This window comes from Calonectris borealis, chromosome 5, assembly GCF_964195595.1.
Source record: "Calonectris borealis chromosome 5, bCalBor7.hap1.2, whole genome shotgun sequence".
NCBI lineage: Eukaryota > Metazoa > Chordata > Aves > Procellariiformes > Procellariidae > Calonectris > Calonectris borealis.
In genome coordinates this window covers 37,568,798-37,591,985 of record NC_134316.1, presented here as the reverse complement: position 1 = coordinate 37,591,985, position 23,188 = coordinate 37,568,798, and the positions used below count along the sequence as shown (strand labels likewise).

The 23,188-nt window shown below is 36.4% G+C and overlaps 1 protein-coding gene across 17 annotated transcripts in view; it reads right to left on the bottom strand.

Annotated features, from left to right (window-relative positions):
* The window catches only part of GPHN (gephyrin), a 300,275-nt gene that overhangs the window by 270,912 nt on the left and 6,175 nt on the right, over window positions 1-23,188 (bottom strand). Inside the window, exons 2-3 of one of the 17 annotated variants that reach the window (XM_075151834.1) lie at window positions 4,053-4,127; window positions 1,231-1,292 (exon numbers count right to left, since the gene is read on the bottom strand). The exons of 15 other annotated variants lie outside the window; for them this stretch is intronic. In XM_075151834.1, coding sequence (XP_075007935.1) covers window position 1,231 — 1 coding nt within the window. In that variant the 5' untranslated portion in view covers window positions 1,232-1,292; window positions 4,053-4,127. The remainder of the gene's footprint in view (window positions 1-1,230; window positions 1,293-4,052; window positions 4,128-23,188) is intronic. One more of the 17 variants, XM_075151833.1, reaches the window with a different exon arrangement.

Here is a 23,188-nt window from a genome sequence, read left to right as displayed (position 1 = left end):
AAAGGCACATGCTACCTTGATTCTCAAAAATGGCAAGCAAAGTCTTTTGATACCTACTGTAAAGAATTACTTGATCACTACTACTTACTATTACTAGAGAGACTAAAAGTACAAATTTTATCTGAGTATGGGTTAACTTTGAAGCCATTGTAATGATATGTATAATTAAAACTACTAACTCATAATTTCATTTATGCCTCCTACTATTTGCAATATGAGAAGCAGTAAGTAGTACAGCAGCTGTTTTGTATTCTCTTATGTTAACCATGACAGCTTGCAGAGCAGATCCCTACATGATTCTGTTTGTAAATGCTTCTATAGAGAAGTCTGAAATTTATTCCTACACTTTTCTAATCATTAACCAACTATTAAAAAGTGGAAAGGCTTTGCTTCTTATAGCAGGATAGTTTAATTTCTTCAAGAGTCTTTTGAAGCATTTCAAAAATGCAAATTTATTCTATCCTATCACTCATATTGAAGGCATCATGAGACATTTCAAAAACCCTCCAGCAGACTGAACAGAATTAACCTCGGGAAAAGCTGTTTCAACTCTTCCCCAATATACTAGTAGATACGCTGAAAACATAGTAGTCTCTGCTACAGCTTCTGAAGTGTGCTCGATGCAGAATTCAGATTTCCTGGTCTGAAGTTGCTAGAATGATCACAAGTGTTCCCTTAAAAAAAACAATCAAACACTCTCTTTCAGAGTTCTGTTACTTCAGAGTTAGTGACTTCTGATAAAAATCTTCAATGCGAGATTCACACCATTTTTAAAAAAACAAAAAAATCCCCAAAACAACCAAAACCAAACAAAAAACCAACCAAAACCAAACAAAAAACCAACCAAAACCAAACAAAAAACCAACCAAAACCAAACAAAAAACCAACCAAAACCAAACAAAAAACACCCACACTTTAGCATGGTAAGCTCCTTCATCCTCTCTGTACAGAGCACTAGTACAAAGAATACATTTAACTTTTACATGACAGTTTTATTTTCCTCAACTGCTCCTTTTATGTCTTGATCATCTACTGGCCCCAACAACACTGATAAGCTTTCTGCTCCCTGATATACATGAACGACGGTTATTATTAGGCATTATGCCTTTAGCAAGTTGATTCTCAACAATCTTTTTTGGGCTTGCCTTACTTAGTTTTGCATTTAACTTGACAGCATGTCTGATCTATTTTCCCCTTTTGCATTACATCTTTTTATTACTAATAACTTACTTTCTCCTGAAGTTTCAACATGTCAGCTTTTATTTTTTGGTCTTCTGATACTGTATCAAAACCTGGGGAAACAGAAGAGTACTTTGTAGTTCTTAAAAGTGGCTCATACCATGGCTACTTACTAGTTCCATAGTGGAGGAAACACAGGACCACTCCACACCTTCACAGCTTGGTTTCCACAGAATGGGAATAAAGGTACACAGCCTGAATGGAAGGTGCAAGGCACTGTAACAGTCTTCTGATCTAGATAAAACTGAAGCTAATACACTATGCCATTCGAAGTAGCTAGAGGTAAGCTAATTGAAGCCTTTTCATTTGCAGAACGTTCCAGTTCTAACACAATGACTTTAAACAGATTGCCCAGCATCACAAACCATTCAGCTGCTCTTTCTGACTGTCCTTTAGCTAGTTGCCTCTCTTTTATACACTCTCACTCCAATTTCACCCCTCCCTTTTTATGCAAGCTGAACTTGACTACACTACAATAAAAATTACAGAGTACATCTTCTGTACTTAGCAGATCCTAAGTGAAAAGTTGCTTCTCCTCCTACAGTTTGTCAAACTACTTTTTTGTAGAAGCACTCGCTATAGCATCTAGAATTTTGGTCTTTGCATTCTGCACCGATGTAATCTTAACTCAGATTGCATGGGAGTAATCCAATTTACTTTTACAACTGCTTTTTCAGCGTTTTTGCCCCAAGAGTAATTGCAGCAGTTGAGGAAGAGGATGTGAGTGAAACAGCATGTTACTGCTGAGGTTGGGTGAGGGAGAGAATAATGGATGTAAGCATGGGAGTGATTGGGAGAAAGTATTACAATAAGGTAAGAAAGAAGAAAAGCAAGATAAAAGCCTGATGTTGATATAACTTGAATAAAGTAGAAAATGTTATCACTCCTGTTTAATGTTATGAAACAACTATTACACTTTTTAGAATATAGAGGGGTTTTTTAGATCATCATCTACAGAGAATATGCCATTATGAATTGCATAATAAGCAGCTCTTTGGCACCTGCCAGCTGCCATTCAGTCTTTACCTAATTTTTGACCATGGACATTGTATGGCAAATAAATTTTAAGAGTGTTAGTTACAAAAATAAAATCTACATGTTTGTCATAGTAACAACAACAGTAAGTTAAGAAAGTCAGACAAACCTTGAGTCACTACTGTCTTTAAATTTTTGAAGTACAACATATTGGGAGGGAAAAAGTGTCAGTTCCATATTTAGGCAACTTCAGGAAAAACTCATGAACAACTAATTGTGCAAGGAAAGACAAGAGCTGGAACACACAGAGTATAATCCTGTATTTGCTCATTATGTTTCCTTAAAATAATAACGGTATGCAATCCCAGAGTGTGGTTTATAACCCTTCACTGCAAAACCAGAGCTCAAATCTGACATTTAGTTTTGCAGGAAAAAAGTTCAACTGCTTATTTTCAGCCATCTTGCGCTTGAGTACCAAATGAAAATTTTAATAGGAACCTTTTTTTTTTATAAGTTAAATCTCAGCACTTGTGCAGAGACCTCGTTGCCTCTTGCTTCGTGGTGCAGTGTCTCTTCATTTACAATCCATTTTCATTTCTCATTCTATATTGCAAACTGATGAAATGCATTCAGTCTCAGTCACATATCTTTTGACAGCATAGTGCCCTGCAACTCAATGTCCTGTTCCAAAAACGCTCGTTGACAGAATGTGTCACAGAGATCAAGAGCTTAGTAGGACTGAAAGGGGCAAGCCAGTACTATGAATAAAGGGAGCAAAACTATATCAAATATTGCATGCACACACTTACACTCTGCACCAACTTACTGTACTTCAGAAGAATACTTTCCCTGGAGGTGAACTGGCAGTAGCTTTGAAACGTTTTGTACTGGCCACTGTCAACAAGTAAATTATAAAAAATATTTATACAGCTTACATGATGTCCTAACAAGAAGCAACAAGGAAAAGACGACACACAAAAAAATACATATTTAAATAATCTGTGTTTCTACATTCAGTTCTGTTCATTCACTAAACAGAATTTCCATGAGTGATGGAACTAATAAAGTATACCAGGTACCTTTAGTGGAATTTGCTGCTGCCTGAGAAGGGATGAACTCACACAGAAGACTTTTCCTCTGTGGGCATTTCTTCCCACCAAGCAAGATGTTTTATAGGCACCTAAAATTTTCAATACTGCGATCCTTCTATCAAATTTGATTGAAAATAATCAAAAAAGCTCAAAAATAAGGTGACAGTTCCTGATTGCATAACACTCTGCCATAGGAAACACAAACTGAAAAAGGGAAGATATGCTGCTAAGTAGACATATAGCAAGATTTTATTTTTTAAATGTATACATCTGAGGCCTCCTAATTCACCAAAACATTACCTTTGAAACACCAGAAAATGAAATGATGACCATAAAAGTGTTAAGTTATATTGAACTATAAATGCAACATCTAAATCTTAATGTAAAAGTCTAATCCATGAATATTTGTGCAGTTTTATCAGAACAAAAACTTGCAATGCAATACCACACATAACAGAAACAACCTGTTTGTAGACATTTGTATATAATATACATGCTGAAGGATTTCATAACAACTTCCAGGTTAAACCCTATAGAAAAAAATGTAAATACTATTTCAGGTTTCTTTACAAATATCACTTATGTGATATTTTCTAATTAAAGGTGATCAAGAAACATCAAATTAAGGGCAATAACAGAACTATTGGATTTGACTAAAAAATTTCTGAAATATGTCTTGCTTGTGTTTCAATAAGAAGTTAAACTGACATGCAAGAAAAGGAAAAATAAAAATACTAAGTAACTTACCATAGTGCCTATTACAACATGATATTACACCATATGGATTCCAGTCTGAGACAGTACGATAATTACATTTTCCTACTGAACACAGAGAAAGACAGGAAAACATAAATGTTCCCCATCCCCGGATATTAGTTTTATTTTTCTAGTCTAAGTAGAGAAATAGAAAATGTGTCACATGCACATTAAACCACGCCAGGACCACCTGATGAGAAGATTACTTATATTACACACTTTACAAATGACAGGCTGGAAAATACAAAATTTATCCTATTTGTGGAAACTGAACCAGGAAGTTAAAATACATACTTAAATTCTTTTCAAATTAAAAGCGAGACTTGTCAGAAGTCAATATTCTCTTTCACATTAAAAAACTGTAAATATAACAGCATTGACTTATCACCATTTGACATTAGTACAGAAATACGATGCTAGAAGATACTCATGTTCTTCATACAACTTAATGAGCCAGTATTTGCATTTTAACTCAAGTGAGTCCAAACCCAGAAGATACCTACGGGGGGGGGGGGGGGGGGGGGGGGGGGGGGGGGGGGGGCGGGACGGACCACCACCAACCCCAAACCACACTTTTTTTTTCCCCCTGTTATGCAATTATATTTTTCAAACAAAAACATAATGGATTCAAAATACATTAGTACATGAGAAATTCTCATAACATAAGGCCAGTCAACTACCTTTGCAGTATATAACATGAACAAAGCCAAGCTTAGGAGTTGTATGACTGAAATAAAAGAAACCTCAATCCCTCACGTAGGCTTATTAAGAAGCTGAACCAACCTAAAAATTATACTGCTGATTTAATTTCAAATTTCTTATTCTCACAAAATCTTGTGCTGTAAGAACTTCTCTTTAAGTATACAGAACATATACCCAGGACTTTGTCACACTGTAGGCTAATACCAAAAGAATAAAAAGCAGAAGAGTCATACAGAATTGCAAATGCCAACACCTCTTCATATTTGTTCCTTAATGTTTCAAACACAGTCTAAGAACAAACATTCTTTTTAAAAGAAGTTTAAAGAGCATCTGAAGTTCAGGAAACTTAGGCATTATGTCAAGTGGAAGGAAGAGGAGCAGTGAAAAAATTTCCCTTCAAAGAACCATACATAACCCATGAAAAACCTCGGAGTGGATACAGATAAAAGCAAAGTTTTATCCCCATCTGTCATTTCAGGAGGCTGCACACAGCAATGCAAGTAGAAACTTCTTTTTGGGACACTCCATATCTCCAGCAGGGGCTCTGCAAGTATAGCTATGTCAGCCAGGCAACTGTGGCACAGTTATTTGCTTTTTATCAATCCACTTTCTCTTCGAAGAGAACAGATCCTTCGTTTATTATTTTACAGTAGAGAACTTCATGTGATTTTATGAACTTCATAAAAAAACAGACTACAGAAAATGCTGATAAATTACATTATCAAGACTGCATTCCCAGTATGCCAAGTTGCAAAAGCTAGAAGTTAAGCACGCATTTCATAAAAAAAACCTTAACATAGCTATGGAGATATGTTAACTCATACAGACCTGTTGTTGATTTATATTTTTTCTTCTGACATATCAGCAAAGTAGACTATACTGCAACCAGAACACAGCTAATTTAGCATTTCTGAATTAGCTGAGCAATTTCAAAAAACATATCAGAACATTTTTCTAAACAAATTATAAATGCCTTTAATTAAAAATGAAACAGTTCTGGAATACTGCACTATGTGATCTCTAAAGCCAACAGCACATATTTTAACTGACTGAAACTAAAAAGCATTAATGTAATGTGAAATTCACCTCCAGGATTTTTAAGCTTTACATCTCCTAAACCAATAGTTAACTTTAAAAAAAGATTAAATAATTTTCTATACACAGCATTTACAAAAAAGTGACAGCAATATAACCACTACAAAACAAATTCAAAAACACAGAAGAAAATAAGAAACTGTGAAATAAAGTAGACTAAACAGGACATAGCTTGAGATGCCACGGAATCAAGCAAACATTACTGTTCACTAACGCCTCAGGCAATCAGTTCAACAGACACAGGTTAATAACTTGACCTCATAAGGATTCAATAGTTCAGATAGGTCCCATTTCACACTACAGTCCATGAGACAATGCTCAGATTTATCTGAAACTGAGCTTTAGAAATGTACCCCCACACATAGAGTCAGTAAACAAGCGAAGTTCTTCAAGCTACACTGGTACTGAAGACCAAAACAATGACATTTCCATCCCTTAAGTAAACCTGAATGGATTAACTGTTTAACAGAACAAAAAACAATATTGAGCACATTAAGGAAAACAAGTTATTTCACTTATAGTATTTCTTCAAAAATATTATCTCAAATATGCTTTTATTTGTGTTCAGCTCACATGAAATTCTCTGTCAGTCATGAAGGAAATGTTTCTCTTCATACTTTTTCATTCTGGTTTTTCCCCTGTGAAGTGAGTATTCTGTGTACAATGCATCTTTCAAGAGAAACCGAAGAATTACCCTGTAGGCTACGTGCTCACAAAGAATAAACATGACCAAAACACCAGACTATTTGCAGACGCATGAGAAACTGCATCTTCTGAGTAATTTTGAATTTCTTGATTGGATTTGAATCAGTATGCTACCTCGACCAGAATTATTCTTAACATGGCAAGCCTGCTGCTAGGAAGGACCTTGTATAAAATACACCTTCTCTGTAAAACGTAGAATTCCAGTAGTTAGAGAGGGATGATTGTATTATTTTATGATCTTCATGTGTAGAACAGAATGCTTTGCAAAACTGGCATATCAACTTCCAACCAGAGAAAGACCTCAGTTTTACCCACAGCAGACCCCATTAATTAAACCTTAAAATCATTGCTCTATAGGTCAGATTTCTTTAGGAAGTTTCTGTGTTTCTCAAAATCAGTTCTTTTCATACCTCAAAGGCTGGAAGACACTGATACTTTGGGGTAATAGCCTTTTAAACTTATCATAGCAAATTACTTAATCATGCCATTCTAGCTACACACTAGAATTCACTGCACTCATTCATTAAATACCATGTCCTAATTTTGTAACAAAAGACTGCAGAGACCTACAGATTTCTTACCTACACTTTGTTAATGTAAAAATAAGCAAGCGAGGTGAAATCAATCCCCTCTGTGCTCCATTTCCCAAATTCTGATTATTCCCACAGGCCATTCAAGAAATAGCGATATGTTAATAGCACCCTGGAATTAGCTATATTCAGAGAACAGGAAGCTTGTAGGAAAGCAGCACAGAAAAAAGGTAAAAATACTCTAGTCCACCAGAAAATGTTATGGCTCATGACTTAAAATATGTAGTTTACTACTGCACTTTTCTTCTTGTATTAGTACTAATCTGTATTACGGTAGCGCACAGCTGTCCTGTTTTCTAAGTGCAATATAAAGCTATAACTCAAATAATTTAGAGTGTATTTAGTAGAGTGTTTTATATCGAGTTAAAATACAGCTAATCTGAACTAACAGGTTTATAACAGGTTTATGTACTCACCTTATTAAGGTCAAGTCAACAAATATTAATTGTACAGAGTATCCTCAAACACTTTCAGGACCCTTACATTCTGGGAAAATACAGGGTTATCCAGAGCAGATCAGTATTTGCAGCATACTAAAGAGTTTTCATCTTAAGACTTGCCCCTTATACGCATTGTGCCTGAAATGAACTACATTTTCTGGACAAACTGAAACCAGTGTCAAAATAGGAACCTTTAGCAAAGAGATCAGATGCTCTGCTATTCAGAAGATTTTATCATAAAATTCCAAAACCATGCTGCAATTTCTAACAGCCATTACAGCATTAAACTTAGTCTTTGAAAGTTCTGCCTAACAAAGTGGGCCACATGTTTCTCTGAGGAATTCTTTAGTATTTCTTCTGTTGTACGAATCTGTTATATGGACAGATATATAGACAAATACAAAAAACAGAGATTAAGTTGTTTCCTTTTTTTTCTGCTAAGTTTTTTTACTATACAGATTAAATAATTACTTTTCCATTAGTTCTCTTTTGATCTCCAGAACGTCATTACTTCGTAGACTTTCTTCACTCCAATCCAGTATTTTTGAGCACAAGATTAATTATAAGAAAGTGCTTCTGTTATTTCTTAAAATAGATTCTGAGTGGGAGCACATGCCATCATGATGCTGTAACTCATCAAGAAATTATGATGCAGTACCGTCTTATTCTAAAGGCATCTGCTAGCTAAGATATGGCCAAGGTCATATCAGCACTACTTATGTTTTTCAGGACTGTTTTCCTTATCAGATTAAAAGAAATCCAGCAAACAATCAAAGACACAGTGTGGTTTTCCAAGAAGAAACAAAAAAACCTTAACAATCACTTCGAGTAACTTCAATTTCAATTTTGCATAGAAGCGCTACTACCAAAAAAGTTAAGATACAAAACGATAATTGCAAAAATAGTAAGTGTAACTAATTAAAAAATGCAGTGAACTACACCAAGGATTTATTTATCAAGTAAAGCAAAAAACTGAGGTAGGAGAACAGACTTCATATTTTACTTCTTTATTCTTTTTTTTAATCATATGGCATGTAAATAAGGGTTTGGGGAAGCAGGCTAGGGAGAGCTCCCCCAAACTTCTCTTCCTGCTTGTTACAATTTTCTTCAAGCCTACAAATCATTTTTGTTATGGGAAGACATGGAGCAAGACTACATCAGAGAAACCATGGAAGCAAAACCTTCCTAAGTAAAACAGGCAGTTATTTTTCTTTTCTTTAAAAAAAAGTTGTTATTAACTTAAACAACTGAAAGGAAAACCTGATTGTCCAGGAACTTCATCCCTTCAGGTGTACTAATAAAGTTTCCATGCTGGGTGATCCAAGAACTTTCTGAATGATAAGATATTTTCATTTAAATGGCAACAAAAACCAATGCTCCTGCTGTTACAGTATTCAAAAACTCTGTCAACATTCTTGATATTTTCTCTTCATCTGCATGGCTTCTGAATCCATGGTAGCATGTAATAAATGCATTTTTGCATACAAGTAAAAGTCAGGTCAACAAGTCCAATACAAAGCAATCCAACAAACACCACAGGATTTCCCTAGAAATAGAAATAATATATGCACTTAATTTTTTCTGGTAGAAACTTCATAGAAGACTAAAGCTGCACCAAGACATATGCTAAGAGGCTCAAACGCAGGATAACACAGAGGTTACACCTGAGGCAACACACACGCACCCTGTGAAAGGACGGCGGTAGACGCTGTGTAAGAGCAGGGAGCACAAGGGTCTCTAAATGGCTTGGGACTACCAACCCAGAACTTTTCCTGTAGATCCACACTGGATTACAGCAAGTACCACAGAGGCAAGGAACTTGCATTTAATTTCCCTGTTAGCCTATGGGGAGTCAAAAACATTCACTTATTTCCCAGAAGAGTGCTTTAATTAAGAAACTAAAAGGCTGGATGGTGACAAGCTTCTTATCTGCTAAAGCTAGGTAACTACCCAGTTAAGAATTAAAATGCTGTGGCATCCAGACAATCAGCAACAAGGACCACACTGTAGACTAATAGCTGGGGCACTCAACTGCGAGAGAAGACCTAGACTCTAGTTCCTGTTCCATGAACTATTTATGGTTTGTTACTTGTCCTCTAACAGGAAAGAAAATGCAACAATAGTTCAAAACGCAAAGATTTGAACCCTGTTCTCTTCCTTCCCACTGCACGGTCCAAACTGCTAATTTTAAGATACTGAAGCATCACCACATCTACATCTCTTTTTGGATCTAGCCTATGAAGTGCTACAGAGACTTGTTTGATCGACTATTTATATCTCTCTTCAGAAATAAAAGACTTCACTTCTCAGAATTTGGGTACCTCTTAGCCATGAAACTTTTTTAATTTCAGAAGTGTATGGCTAGGGATCTCTTAACAGCACTGCTCCACAGAGAGAATAAAGGCAATGCATTACATTTTAAAGAATACTTAAAGCTTCTTCTACTTTTAATGCAGCATTCACTGGAGCAACATTAATATACCCAAATGAGTATTTGCAGAACTGGATCAACAGAATATTCTCTGCTCTCTAGAGCACACAACCTCTAGTAAATCCACCTCACAAGTCTAAAACAATGACTCAACACCTTCCTCTGCCCCCAAGATCCATCATCACATTGTATGTTAATACTAACCTTCTTCTTGTGTCAACTGCAGCTCTATTCTTCCCCCCCTCCATCTCCCCAACTTGCACCTTTCGGACCATGTACTGTTTTTTCCCTCCATCCAAAATACATCCAAAAATCTTCAATCCACCCTTAAAACACACTAGAAAGGTAAATGTTCACACAGGTTGACCAATAAGATAAATTAACTGTGAAGTATTTGTTCATTCTTTTAGAAACTGCTATATACTTTCAAATACCACATCAAGTTAAAACTACTAATGGTGCTTTGTACCTTCAACTTCTCATCTCAAATTCTTATTCCCTAGAGCAAGGAGGGATGCAGTCAGAAGTAAACCTCAGATGTAAGAGGAAGACAAAATATATCACTCCATGTATGTCATTTCCAGTGTATTAGCAGTCCCTCAGTAAATTAAGAGGTTTGCAAACCTTACTTATTAAAGAAATATATAGTTATTACTCTTAGAATACTATTTTACTGCAAATCTGTCCTTTAGTATATCGACTGCACTTCAGCTCTCATCCAGAAGGAAAACTTTGGTGATACTGATCATGACAGACTATGAGGAAAATCAAAAGCCTCTTGACTCTGTTAGTGCAAAGTATACAACAAAAATATACATTACATACTTCTAATACACTGAATTTTACTTCTCTGAATTAGCTAATTTGAACAAACTGGTGAACTAATACAGACCTTTGTCTACTACAGAATAGACGAACTATTTCTACAGAATTTTAGCTATTCAGCTATCAAATTCTATTCTAAAGTATTCTGTTAAAAAACTAAAGAACCAAAGACAATGAGACCAAGGACAAAGCTGTGTCCATGTAATGCTTTCAAGAAGGCTGATCCCAGTTACTTAATGTGAAAAGGCTTAGTAAGAAACAATATTCAAGCACAGAAAAATCCTAAAATAATACTCGCTTCCTTTCAACACAGAAAATCTGAAGTGAAATAAAATAATTATGTGTGTTCTAACAGCATATCTCAACTACTAAATTTTGTAGGCCCTCGATGCAGGTACTGTTATATAAATATTTAATAAATTACACTGACAGCAGCCTCTAGGGATCTCTAACTTATATATTACATTGTAAGTTTCATAAGTAATTCTTAAATAACCAACAAGTGTGTTTTACTAGTAAGCCATATATTAAAAAGTCAGGCTGGAATAGCCAAAGCTAATTATAAGAGTGAATCCAAGCTAATACAAGAATCCAAGTTTATTCAAGAAGCTCACATATCAGTTTAATATTGGTTCTTGTCCTCAGAGACTTAAAAAAGCGTTTGGTTTTTTTTTAGCATTTAGCCTATCTGGCATGTAAGTTTCAAGACTTCCTTTTTATCTGAGAATTTGTAAAGTACTTACTTACATAAAAGAAATCTGCAAAATGTGTAAATAAAAAATAATGTACGCTGGCAGAAAGAACTTCACACAGATTTACACAGCAAGCAATGCTATCAGTCACAATCCAATACCTGAAATTACATCCAATATAAAATAAAACACAGAACAGTGACAAGCTGTGCAGTACTGTGAGCTTTAAACATCTTTAAACCAAGCCCTTAGTCAAATGATCTCATCTGGGCACCCAATAAAAGGATTTTCTTCAATTACATTCACATAACATGGTTAAAAACCCAGTCTGCATCTTAAGATGCACCATCAATGCACAGTAATTGACATTAGATAGCTGTGTAACTGCCCAGAGGAACATTACAGATGTATTACATTGACTTAAATGGAACTAACACAGTTAAAATGTATACTTTTTTTTCCCCCCTATAAAGGAAACTCCTTGAAAGTATGGAAGCTGAATTTCCATTTCTGATTCCACTGAAGGGACAAGAAAAGGAGACGAATCTCCTTTAAAGCTATAAAAAGCTAACACATGTGACAAGTAAAAATGCTATTCACCAATTGTAGGAAACAATTAGCCAACAATGTAAACAGAAAATAGATATTTATAAGATTGTCCTCATCCTACAGGTCGTACCAGAATCTATGGTAAAGCCATACAGTGGGACATTGCTTCCTTGCACCGATCTATAAAATGCCTGTATTCCTGAGGAAAGGGGGCAGATAGATTAGTGGAACAAGCTATAAAATTTCTTATAGGTGCTTTTTGTCTGGCAGAAGGCCCCATACAAAGGTAAACTAGACTTTTCTACCTGTCTGACTAACAGGTAGATAAAAAAATGCAGCAGAACACAGAGCCCAGTCTAACAAAATCTACTTTCTACAAGGAAATGGCTGGCTTGGTAGATGAGGGGAGAGCAGTGCATATTGTCTACCTTGACCTCAGTAAGGCACACACAGCTTTGTGCTGTGTGTCTTTATCTCAACCCACAAGTTTTCTCACTTTTGCCCTTCTCATTCTCTCCCTCATCCCGCTTGGGGGCAGTGAGCAAGTGCCTGGGTGAGGGCTTAGACAGTGGACTGGGTCAGCCCACCACAATCACCTTCAGTGATCTTTTTCAATGACTTCCTTTGTATTGCATTAAAGCAGTACGTACTCCAGATATATTCTCCTGGACAACAGACTACTTGCAAGTTCACTGGCTGCAAAATGAAAGAAATACAGGGAAAAAAATGAAGTCTTGAAAGAAGCAACGTTAACATCATGGTCAGAAATGATAAAGTTTTCAGGCAGTTATATATGGAAAACACATTCTTCTCAGAGCTATACTAAGAAAGGAAAGATGGGATGGGGGAAATAAAAGTATTTCATTGAGTTGCCTAAGAAGTCATTCAGGAACACGAGGTAAAGGGGAAGAGATGCTTTGTTATCTGTCAGATTTTAAGAGAGAGAGAGAGAGAGAGAGAGATGAGATGAGATGAGATGAGAAAGAGAAAACAAAGGTAATTATCAATATTGATCCAATACTGAAATCTAAAGATTCCAGGAGATGTCAACTCACAGCAGTTCCAAACAAAAAAGTTCCAAGAAAACGAGCACTTGACATTTAGTAGAAATTCTGTAAGAAAACTCTCAATTAGTTGCATCCAAGAGGTTGACTTTTACACCTAACACCAAAAATAATCTGTACAAGATACACGATTGATCAACAAACTCTGTATCAAGGCACATAAACCCAAAGAAAAAAAATTTAAAAAAGTAAACAACACTGCTAAGATAGATTTCAGTATAACTTGTCACCTTACAGGCAACAAAAGATATTACTGCCAGTCCAAAAGGAAGTATGCCTTTGTCAATTCACAAAGAACAAGACTTACACAAGAACAGAAATAACAGTAACTGAAAAGTATTTTCAATACAAACATAGCAGAAAAGCTCTGAAAAGCCATTTCCATTATTTAGCCAGCGTAATTCAAACCAAATGCAAAGATGAAAAGTCAGACATGGAAGAAGATGACAGCAAAGGAATCTGTTGGCCTTATTTCTTTATCTTCCATTGTTTTTAAAGAAGAGCTAAGTTTATTTTTTAATGCTTTCTTCTCTTGCAAGCATTAAGAAAGTAATGTGTTCAAGCATTTTGCTTAATGGTGAGGAGGTGAAGGGAAAGAGGAACTACTGAAAATCTTGGGAGTACTTCCCCCCCCTCCTTTTCTTGAAACTTTTCTTTTTTATATTGGTTGTAATAGCAGCCATAATTAAATTCTGGAACCTCACCAAATACCCAACAGTTCTATACAGCTTAATAAAGAAAAGTAATTAAAATAAATGGAATCTAATGTTCTCCTGAAAGAAGACAAGACATCAGTGAAGTAGGAGCAGATTCACAGATGAACCAGACATCACCAAAAGTAGTACAATTACTTCAAAAGCAGGAAGCCAATCATTTAGTATCCAAGAAAAACAGAAATATCCCACAAACAAACAGCATATGCTTCTGTGAGCATGATAAAGTGAATGGAAGGCAATTGAGTTTTGGGCCACTATATGTAGTCTCAAGTCACCGACTCTCAAATTGCAATCAGTGGACAACAGGTGGTGCACAAGGCTACCAGATGTGATTGTATCCATTCAGTCTGTTTAAAAGAGTTTAACTTCTGATTTTTCCAACTGAAGTTTGATAAAAGTGCACTGCAGTAATAATATATGTTTTGAGGGCCTGACAATAGTATATTCCCTAAGAACATAGGGCACTAATGCCTTGGCCAAAGACCAGTTTTTCTCATGCATTATTACCAAAAGAAAAAATCCCACCTTCTTTCTACTGGCAGCAATTTCCCATCTCTACTGTGTGGGCACAAGCATTTACTCATAGTAAACTGAGAGAAATTGATTGAAAACTAGCTTGGCAAAATACTATCATTTGGACCAGTTCACATTTCGTTCACCCTATATATGAAAAATTTCGCTGGGATAAATGACAACTCACAGACAGGATTACTTCTCTAGGTGGGATTAATTTCACCGTTAATAAAATGGAGTAAAAGACGAATTTATCATAAAGAATTGCTAAAAGATTCAGTACTTGTCAACTCTGAATAAGGCTCAGTGAGGGATTTTTAAGGAGAGACTATTGGGATTACAAGCATTTGGTATATTTGGTTTATTTCTGTATTCCTTTTATAAAAACAATTTCCTAATTTTGCCTTTTTAAGTGATGTGTTAAACTTTTCTAGTGAATGTGAGGCTTGAAGATACCTACAGAGGCATAATCGTTAAGCACACAAATCTTTTTCCCCGCTTAGCTAGTCTGCCTTTACACCTCATTTGTATAACCTCAGTCTCTACATTCTTTGCTAGAAGCTATACTTTATGATATGGTTTTGATTTATATAATGTGGCTATCTAAGTCTAATGTTCAGCTTTTCTAGTTACCTAACATATGCAAATTACCAAATGTTCAGCTCTTTGTTAAGCATAAATGCCTAGCATAGCCTTCATACTCACCTAGCTGCTACTCACGTGAATCAGAGAAGTTTACATACGAAATGGGAAAATATATCTTGATTTACCCGCTCCTCAAAATAATTTCCTATAATGGGCAAATCCTTCCCTCCCTTCACTATGTTTTTTTCCTGCTTGTTATTCAGTGGAGGCAGTGTCTTTGCTTGTCAATCAGGACAAGCTAGCAAATACCACCTGGCCTGACAAAGCAACACTTGCAAGAAAGGAGACATCACTTAATTAGATAAAGGAGTGTCAAGACTATCTTCTGAATTAATGCAAGTGAACTACACAAAACCAACACATGATTACATCTGTTTGAGCTGTAATCAGAAAGCAGAAGTCCCATCTCCCACCTGTGCAATCCAGCCCCTCCCTCACACTGGCACTCCTGAGGTCCCTCACTGAGTCAATTCAATTTGTTCAGGCTGCAGAAAACTAATCTCTCAGAAAGAAGAGTAGTTTTCCATTAGGTTAGCCAGTTAAACTTGTTTTGCACAGAGTGAAAAATGGCAGGATAGAAGAGTACTAAAGAAAGAACAGAGTCTAAAAAATTTGACAGTAGAGGTAAAAAATTGCCAGCCTTGCTCACCATTCACCTACTGGAGCAGAAGCCTGCAGAGCTCAGTGCTGAATCAGATCCCACAGCTGATTCAGCTGGAAAGGATCCCTTTTTTCTCACAGGTTAAGTTTCAGCTGTTTCAGTTCCCTGCCTGCACAGCCACACAACAGGTTATGCCAGTACAGTGCAGCATGGGAGTGAACAAGCAGCAGTGATGATAGAAACATGCCCAAAACTCCTCGGGGCATAAGATTAAACCTGGACAGAGTCCTGTTGGGCTCTAAAGTGGTGACCAATTATAGCAGACTGCATGGTACACCAGAAGAAAACTATCTCTGAGTAACACAGCTTGAGATGTAGTGAATGCAGGAAGATACAATCCCTGACAAAGTGCTGCATGTATTTTCCTAACAGACAAGTCAGCTACGTATGGGGAGGGCCTGTTCAAACTAAGTATTAGTGTAAATATGCTTTTTCTGTACTTTCTTCATCTATAGATCTTTTTATAAAAATTTGTAATTGTGTGGCTTATTTTGGAAGTTTGAAATACTTTTATTTATTACTGAATTTTACTTTAGGCTAGCTTAAGTTAAGAGTAATTTCAAGGCTAGTTAACAAAAGGCATTTCTCACACCTCTTCAGTTACGTTCTCCAGAGTATCCAAAGATTCAAAGGGTATGCCCTCGCCCACATCACCCTCACAAAACGCACAGGAACAGTTCAAGAGCCAGTATCTTTCTGGATACTTTCCACCATCAGGAAAGTCTCCTCAGTGTTACCCACTGGAAGACCTCTTTGGCATGCACAAGAATTGTAGGAGGCACACACAATCCTGTGGAGGCAAAAAATAGCAGATAGAGTTTCTGTTTCGTTCAAGAGTGTGGCTTTCAAGCTATCTCCTGTCAGTCCCCAATCACCATACTTCGGTTCACACTGCAGAGAAGGATCAAAACGCAAGTGCTGAATTCATTTTGGACAAAACTAAATGAGATGTGCTCCAAGAGTGCACCTAATGCACTCCAACCATTACTTGGAGTTCACTCCATGGGTTTTGGGCTAGCATGAAGCAGAACACCATGAACAGTGTGGATGTGAAGCCCCCAGTAATAAGTGGTTTGCTCTACAAATCTGCTTCTCTTAGGCTGCACTACTTGCTAACACAGACTTTACTTAAATTGAATGAAATTACAAAAGGTAAGTTAACTTACTGAATTATAGTCAAAAGATTTATGTAGGTACAGCATGAAAGCAAAGATTTTTTTTTTTTAAATTGTCTACTTATCACTGTGGAATAGAAAGAGCACATAATTATCCAAATATAAAGAATTTCTGCACCTGCCTGTTTTTTCCTGCAATGGCTGCTAGTTAGAATGTCAGCATCTAGTGGGTTAAGTTTAAATTTATGCTTTGAATGAATTATAATATATATTTTACTATTGCCTCAAATGGCTCCAGGCTGATGTTTTCACAATATCTTAAACATAGAGGAAGCTCTTGAATGTGCCCTAATTGTTAGATACTTTCTAGATGCTAATGAGATCTCAACCATTCATTTTAAAGTGGTTTTTGTCTGCATATTTTTCATGTGCACAGCTGAATTTACTTTCTAGAGGTTGAAGTACAGGTAGAACATTTTAGCAGGGTTTTGTTCAGTGCAGAAAAAGGATACCAGAAATAATCTGAGTATGAAGACTTGCTAAAAATTATTGGGGAGGGTACCAGAAGCTGCTACTATTCTAGTAAGAAATACTGAAAATGATTACTATTTCACATCTAAAATCTCCCTTATGATTTGATGAGTCCTCATAGCATCTTACACATAACAATAACCAAACATAAGACACACTAGGAATTAAGAGATTTTTCTAATATTAAGGATAATCCATGATGTCCCAGTTTAATGCTATACAGAAATTTGCCTCAGATGCCTTTTCCAGAAAGATGTTCTGTTCATCAAAGCACCCAAAAAAAGTTTACTTGAACCCTTTTCTGACAAAACAATGGTGAAATGATAACTAGTATTTTCACTAATTCTCTTTGACCAACTGCCAAGCCAAAGAGAAAAGTCATGTATTGAAACCATTGTGCATAAACTAGAGCTATACCCTTTGGAATAAAGAAATAGGAACAGGCAGGTGAGTATCCTTGAAGCTTAACAATCACAGGAAATTCTTCAGCAGTTGCTTTTAACATGAACTTTAGTGTTTCCATTTTGATCTTCGATGCTTAGAAAAAAACCCCGAGTCTCACGCAGATATGAAGGTCCTGCACATTGGAGACACTAGTAATAGTTTTAATTCTTACCCTGCTGGAATTTAACCAGCAAGATCAGACCTTAAGGTTTTACAGCTTACCTCTCTACTGTGGAACAGAGCACGTTCCTAAAAAACAGACGTCAGAATAGCATTACCTTTTGGAACAGTTTAAATATACCCGACTTGAACCGTATACATCTTACTAACATGACCATTCCCAACTTCTTGAAGCTCTGTGCCTTGCCTTCTGTCCAAAGAATTATGCCATACAGCGCTACCCTGTAAGTCAACATTTACTTGAAAAAGTTATAAGATTTCTCTCAAAAATCTCAACACCCTCTTAAGTCTCCTGGTTTATTCTACACACCTTTTACTCGTTTCTTCTTTTCTTTATTTTGCTAAATAAATGCCAGAACAAACGTCTGCATGTCCAGAACGGTTTGGGATCCCTCACAATGGGAGGTTGGGAGGGAAGCAAATTCCTCTCCCCCTTCCCCCCGACTTTTCAGTCTGTTCAATTAAAGCAATCATTAAAAAAGCCTACGATCAATTATATTTTACAATAACTAGAAGTACTTTCATTTAGATTTAGCTAAAGCTAGTAGGTAGGGAGTTATACCTCATTGATCTACTAGATGCATCTATCAAGGCAAAGGAACATCATTAGAGTGACTATCTGAGAAGGAATTCTTTCAGGACATCGTAATGACAGTAGGAGAAAAATCTGGAGATTACAAAAACATTCCCCCAAAACTCCGCTTTATATGCCATTTGTTCTAAAATATTCTCTAAATTTTCTTAAAGTCTTACATCAGAGCATAACAGCAATACCGAAGTTTTAATGAGTTACACACATACAAGCATCTGTTGCGACTTTTTCCCAGCATCTCTGGAGTCTTCTGAGTATTATCAACAGAAAAACTTTGTCCCTGCACTGTTGTGGCAAACATGCACAGCCTTTATCATAACAGGTCAGCCCTACCATCGCTCTCTCCATTGCGCCTCTCTCCATTGCCTCTCTTACATCTTCCTTCTGGCAACGATCACATGTCACTCACAATTCCCTTCACCTGTTTCTGCTCTTGAATCAGCTGGTGCTCATTAGGCCACCTCTTAATTCTTCTCCACATCTCCCCCTTTTTTGTTCATGGTTTTGTAGCATTGCCGAACTCCTATCCGAAACGCCCGATTCCAGAATTCTTCTCCACATCTCCCCTTTTTTGTTCTCAATTGCCAAATTGTCCATTACATTCACTAGAACAAGTTCATATTCAAATGAAACCTGTGACCCATATTCTTTTATTGATTTGCATACCTCCTTAATCACCTCATATGGTAGACAAACTTAACATTTCTAATTCTTTTTCCTATTCTCCATCATACAGTTCACTTTCCTCTAGAACATCACTGATATGTGTGTGTGTGGTTACAAATCCCCGCAGCAGATCTTCTTGGGGGCGGAGGGCAGGAACAAATGGTGCTTTAGCCTCTATCACTGCAAAACTTCATCCGCTGTTGCCGCAAGTTCAAATGAATCTTTCTTACCTTTGGATTTTCCCTCCAGAATTGCTGCCATTACATTCACTAGAACAAGTTCATCTTTAGCCTCTGTCTCTGTAAAGCTTCATCCGCCGTTGGCGCAAGTTCAAATGAATCTTTCTTATCTTTTGATTTTCCCTCCAGAATTGCTGAATCAGTCACGTTTTGCAACACCTGCTCTGCAGGACGCAACTTCCGCAGAGCTGCATACACACAATATTCCTTCTAGAACTTCTAATTGCAAAGTTTTCCTCGTCTGCAGTTCTCCTACTGAGATGCCGACTGCCCCATGACTAATGTATAAAGTTCATATAACTTCCCCACGGCTGCTCACCTTGTATCCGTTTCCTTTCAACGGCTTTTTTCTTTTATCCCGTTTCCTTTCAACGGCTTTTGTTCTGTTTCCTTTCAACAGCTTCTATCCCGTTTCCTTTCAATGGCTTTTTTCCTGTTTCTTTTCAACAGCTTTTGCAGTTCAGTGGGGCTCGCCACCGGATATTTCTATTTCCTTTCTCCAAGACCTTCTTTCTTCAGGTTTTCTTCTTTCAGTCCCTGTTCGGGCACCATTTGTTGTGGCATACATGCACAGCCTTTATCATAACAGGACAGCCCTACCATCTCCCTCTCCATTGCCTCTCTTATATCTTCCTTCCGGCAACGATCACACGTCTGCTCACATTTCCCTTCACCTGTTTCTGCTCTTGAATCAGCTGGTACTCATTAGGCCACCTCTTAATTCTTCTCCACACTGCACTATCTTTTAAAGATGTTTCACAACATTTTTCCTCACTATGCTTAACTTACAGCTTATTTTTCCAAGGAAGCTGATTTTGAGGATCCTTGATTTGCTGTAGGCTTATTTAACGTCTCCCCTTGAGTATTCAGACAACTAAAAAGGAAAATGAAGCTAAAAAAAGAGGAAATGAGAAGTACCTATTCCCTTTAATCTTTGGTTTTTGTGCTTTTACTGGAAACAACGGGCATTCTTCACACCAGATACGTACTTACTTTTAGGCATCTTGCCGCTTTCTCCTGATTTTTTTCTGAGATGAAGATTCTGACAGAGGGTACATAGTAAGCCTTTGGCTTCTCACTGTCTACACTGCTATGCCACTAGTCCACAGCATATGAAGGAACCATGTCAGTGGGAAACTACATAATACCTATTTGAATTCCTGGAAGTTTTCTTCTTCCAGAAACATACACTGGAACAACAAAAATTGTTTCAGGAAAGGGTAGGAAATAGCAGAGTAGAAGTGCATTGGTTTGCCAAACTCCTAACTGGCGCCACATTCATTGTCTCTTCAAGAATTACTGGATGAAAGCCTTGCAGATTTCATCTCAGGCCTTGCTATCAATCCCTCCCTAAATGGCCTATCCCAGGGCATTAAAAGCAGCTTGCTAAGAGAAAAGGTGGGGTTTTTTTAATGGCAATCTCTGCCTATTCCGTCATTTGCAGACATCCTAGGAACCTTCCCCTTCTGAGTCAGATCTGCAAGATACTTCATTGCAATTCATTTTAATTCCTGAAGAATGCATATTGTTCTTCATCCATACAGCTTCCCATAAAATGTTTCTGAGTAACAGCTCACTTCCTAGATTTCAGTATGAATTTAAATCCCCCACACCATACATTAAAAAAAAAAACAACCCAACAACAAAAAACCCAAACAAAAACCAAACACTGACAAACCCCCAAAAAACTCCAAAAAAACCCCAAAACCAAAACACCAGCAAAAAACCAAACAAACAAAACCACACCATATACTTAAATTTCTACTTCCCACTTTTACGTCTCAAATGTCAGATATGATATAGAGGAAAACCAACAAAATAAATACAAGAAAGATTTTTCAAATGAAAAATATTCCACAAAGATTTTAAATTCCCTACAGTATACAGTACAATGAATAAAACTAAGAATAGCCACACAGTAAGTACTCAAAAGCCCGAAGTATATTATGGTTCAAAGACCAAATGCATTCTGGTTCCTTACTCTACTTCATAATAAGTGATATAGTTTAATTAGAAAAGGAAAAACATGTATTTCTACAGTTGCAGTCCTCAATATGTATGCAATACTTAATATATTACTATATTGGTCTACTAATACAATTTGTATGTTGAATACATAACGAAGTGTCATGTTAAGTATAAAACTATTAAAGATTACTGTTCTAGGTAACTCACTTGCATATGGAGCTAAATTAACATTGAGTCAGTTCTTTCAGATCTTGGTATACATCAAAAAATACTTTTCTGCTCAGAAATAGGTTTTGTAATACATAGCTATTCACTAAATTACTGAAGTCAGCCGGTGGAAGTTTTGTTCTTTATCGCACAGTACAAGGAACAGACAATGCATTTTACTCCTTGCAAAATACTATTAATATCATTCACCCACCTTGTCATAGTAGGATAGAGCCCTGTTTTGCAGGATTTTGCAAAATGTACATAGAATAAGATTATTCTTGAGGGTTTATGCTAATTTTTTTTGCACTCGACAAGTTAGGCTTAACATAGGCCTCAGTAAATTAGTATGAAAACAAAACAAGTAAACAAAACATCACATAAAAATCTTACTTGCAAAATGAGATTTTTTGAGATAACTGCCTAATTAAGCTTATTTTTCCCAAGCACTTTTTTATGCAATTACTGTTCCTTGTAAACTTGAACTTACTTTTCTCAATTGCTTTGTGATTAAAAAAAAACCCCCAACCTAAAAGGCTATGCTACTTCTTTATTAATTAAAAACATCCCACATAAAAAAAGGCTGCTACCTGCTCATTTCCCATATGGTTATTTATTACCCTCCTATTCTCCAAGAACAGCTTTTTCAGGCATTCTGCTAAACTTTCAAGAAGAATTCTGTCATACATAAGACTACTAATATAAGATCATTTCAATACAAGAAGTAAAGAGTTGCATACTACATCTACACATAGGAACAGAATGTAAATTATTTCTTTTATTTAATCCACACTTCAAGACCTTATAAATACTCTAACAAGAGCTAAAATCTTTTCTCATTTTTAATTATCATGTCCTCCTGTTGCATAGTATCAATCTCGCAAATCGCAGACAACAAAAACTATACTTGCTTATCTCCAAAAAAAAGAATTTTTAAACCCATCAGCAAAACTGTTTCAACCATTGGAATAAGGGGAAAAAAAAAAATTCCCGCTATTCAAAATAAATTTTTCAGCTTGAACAAGTGAAAAAGCAAAGTGAAAATCTTAACTTTCACTTCACCAAGGCACTGCACAGCAAACTTCTTTCCTTTTAAAGTGTTATAAATTTCAAGATAGACATTTTCAGAAAACCTATGGGTGAAATCCTAATATGACATAAAAGTACCTCTCACAAAGATGCTCTACTCTCATTTGAAAAAACAAACAAGCGAACAGACAGACAGATATGGCTAAATCAACATTAAAGGTGAGACATTCTATGGCTGCATATCAGGCTTTTGTATGCTATACTTTCTAAAGCATGGTGATCATATATTCTGTTATTGTTCAGTTAATGAAGCCAGCAAACCAACTAAAGGTTATCCCAGAACTAAGTTAGTTATCACGAAATCCACGATCACTAACTTTTAAGGTAAGTAGCACAGAAATTCTTCCCGCAGTACTGGAAAAGGGGACAAATATAAACCTAGAAAAGTAAACGGAAGCATAATGTAATGGATAAACTCTATACTGCTAAATCTGAACTACAGACATAGAGCATGGGCGAAGATCGAAG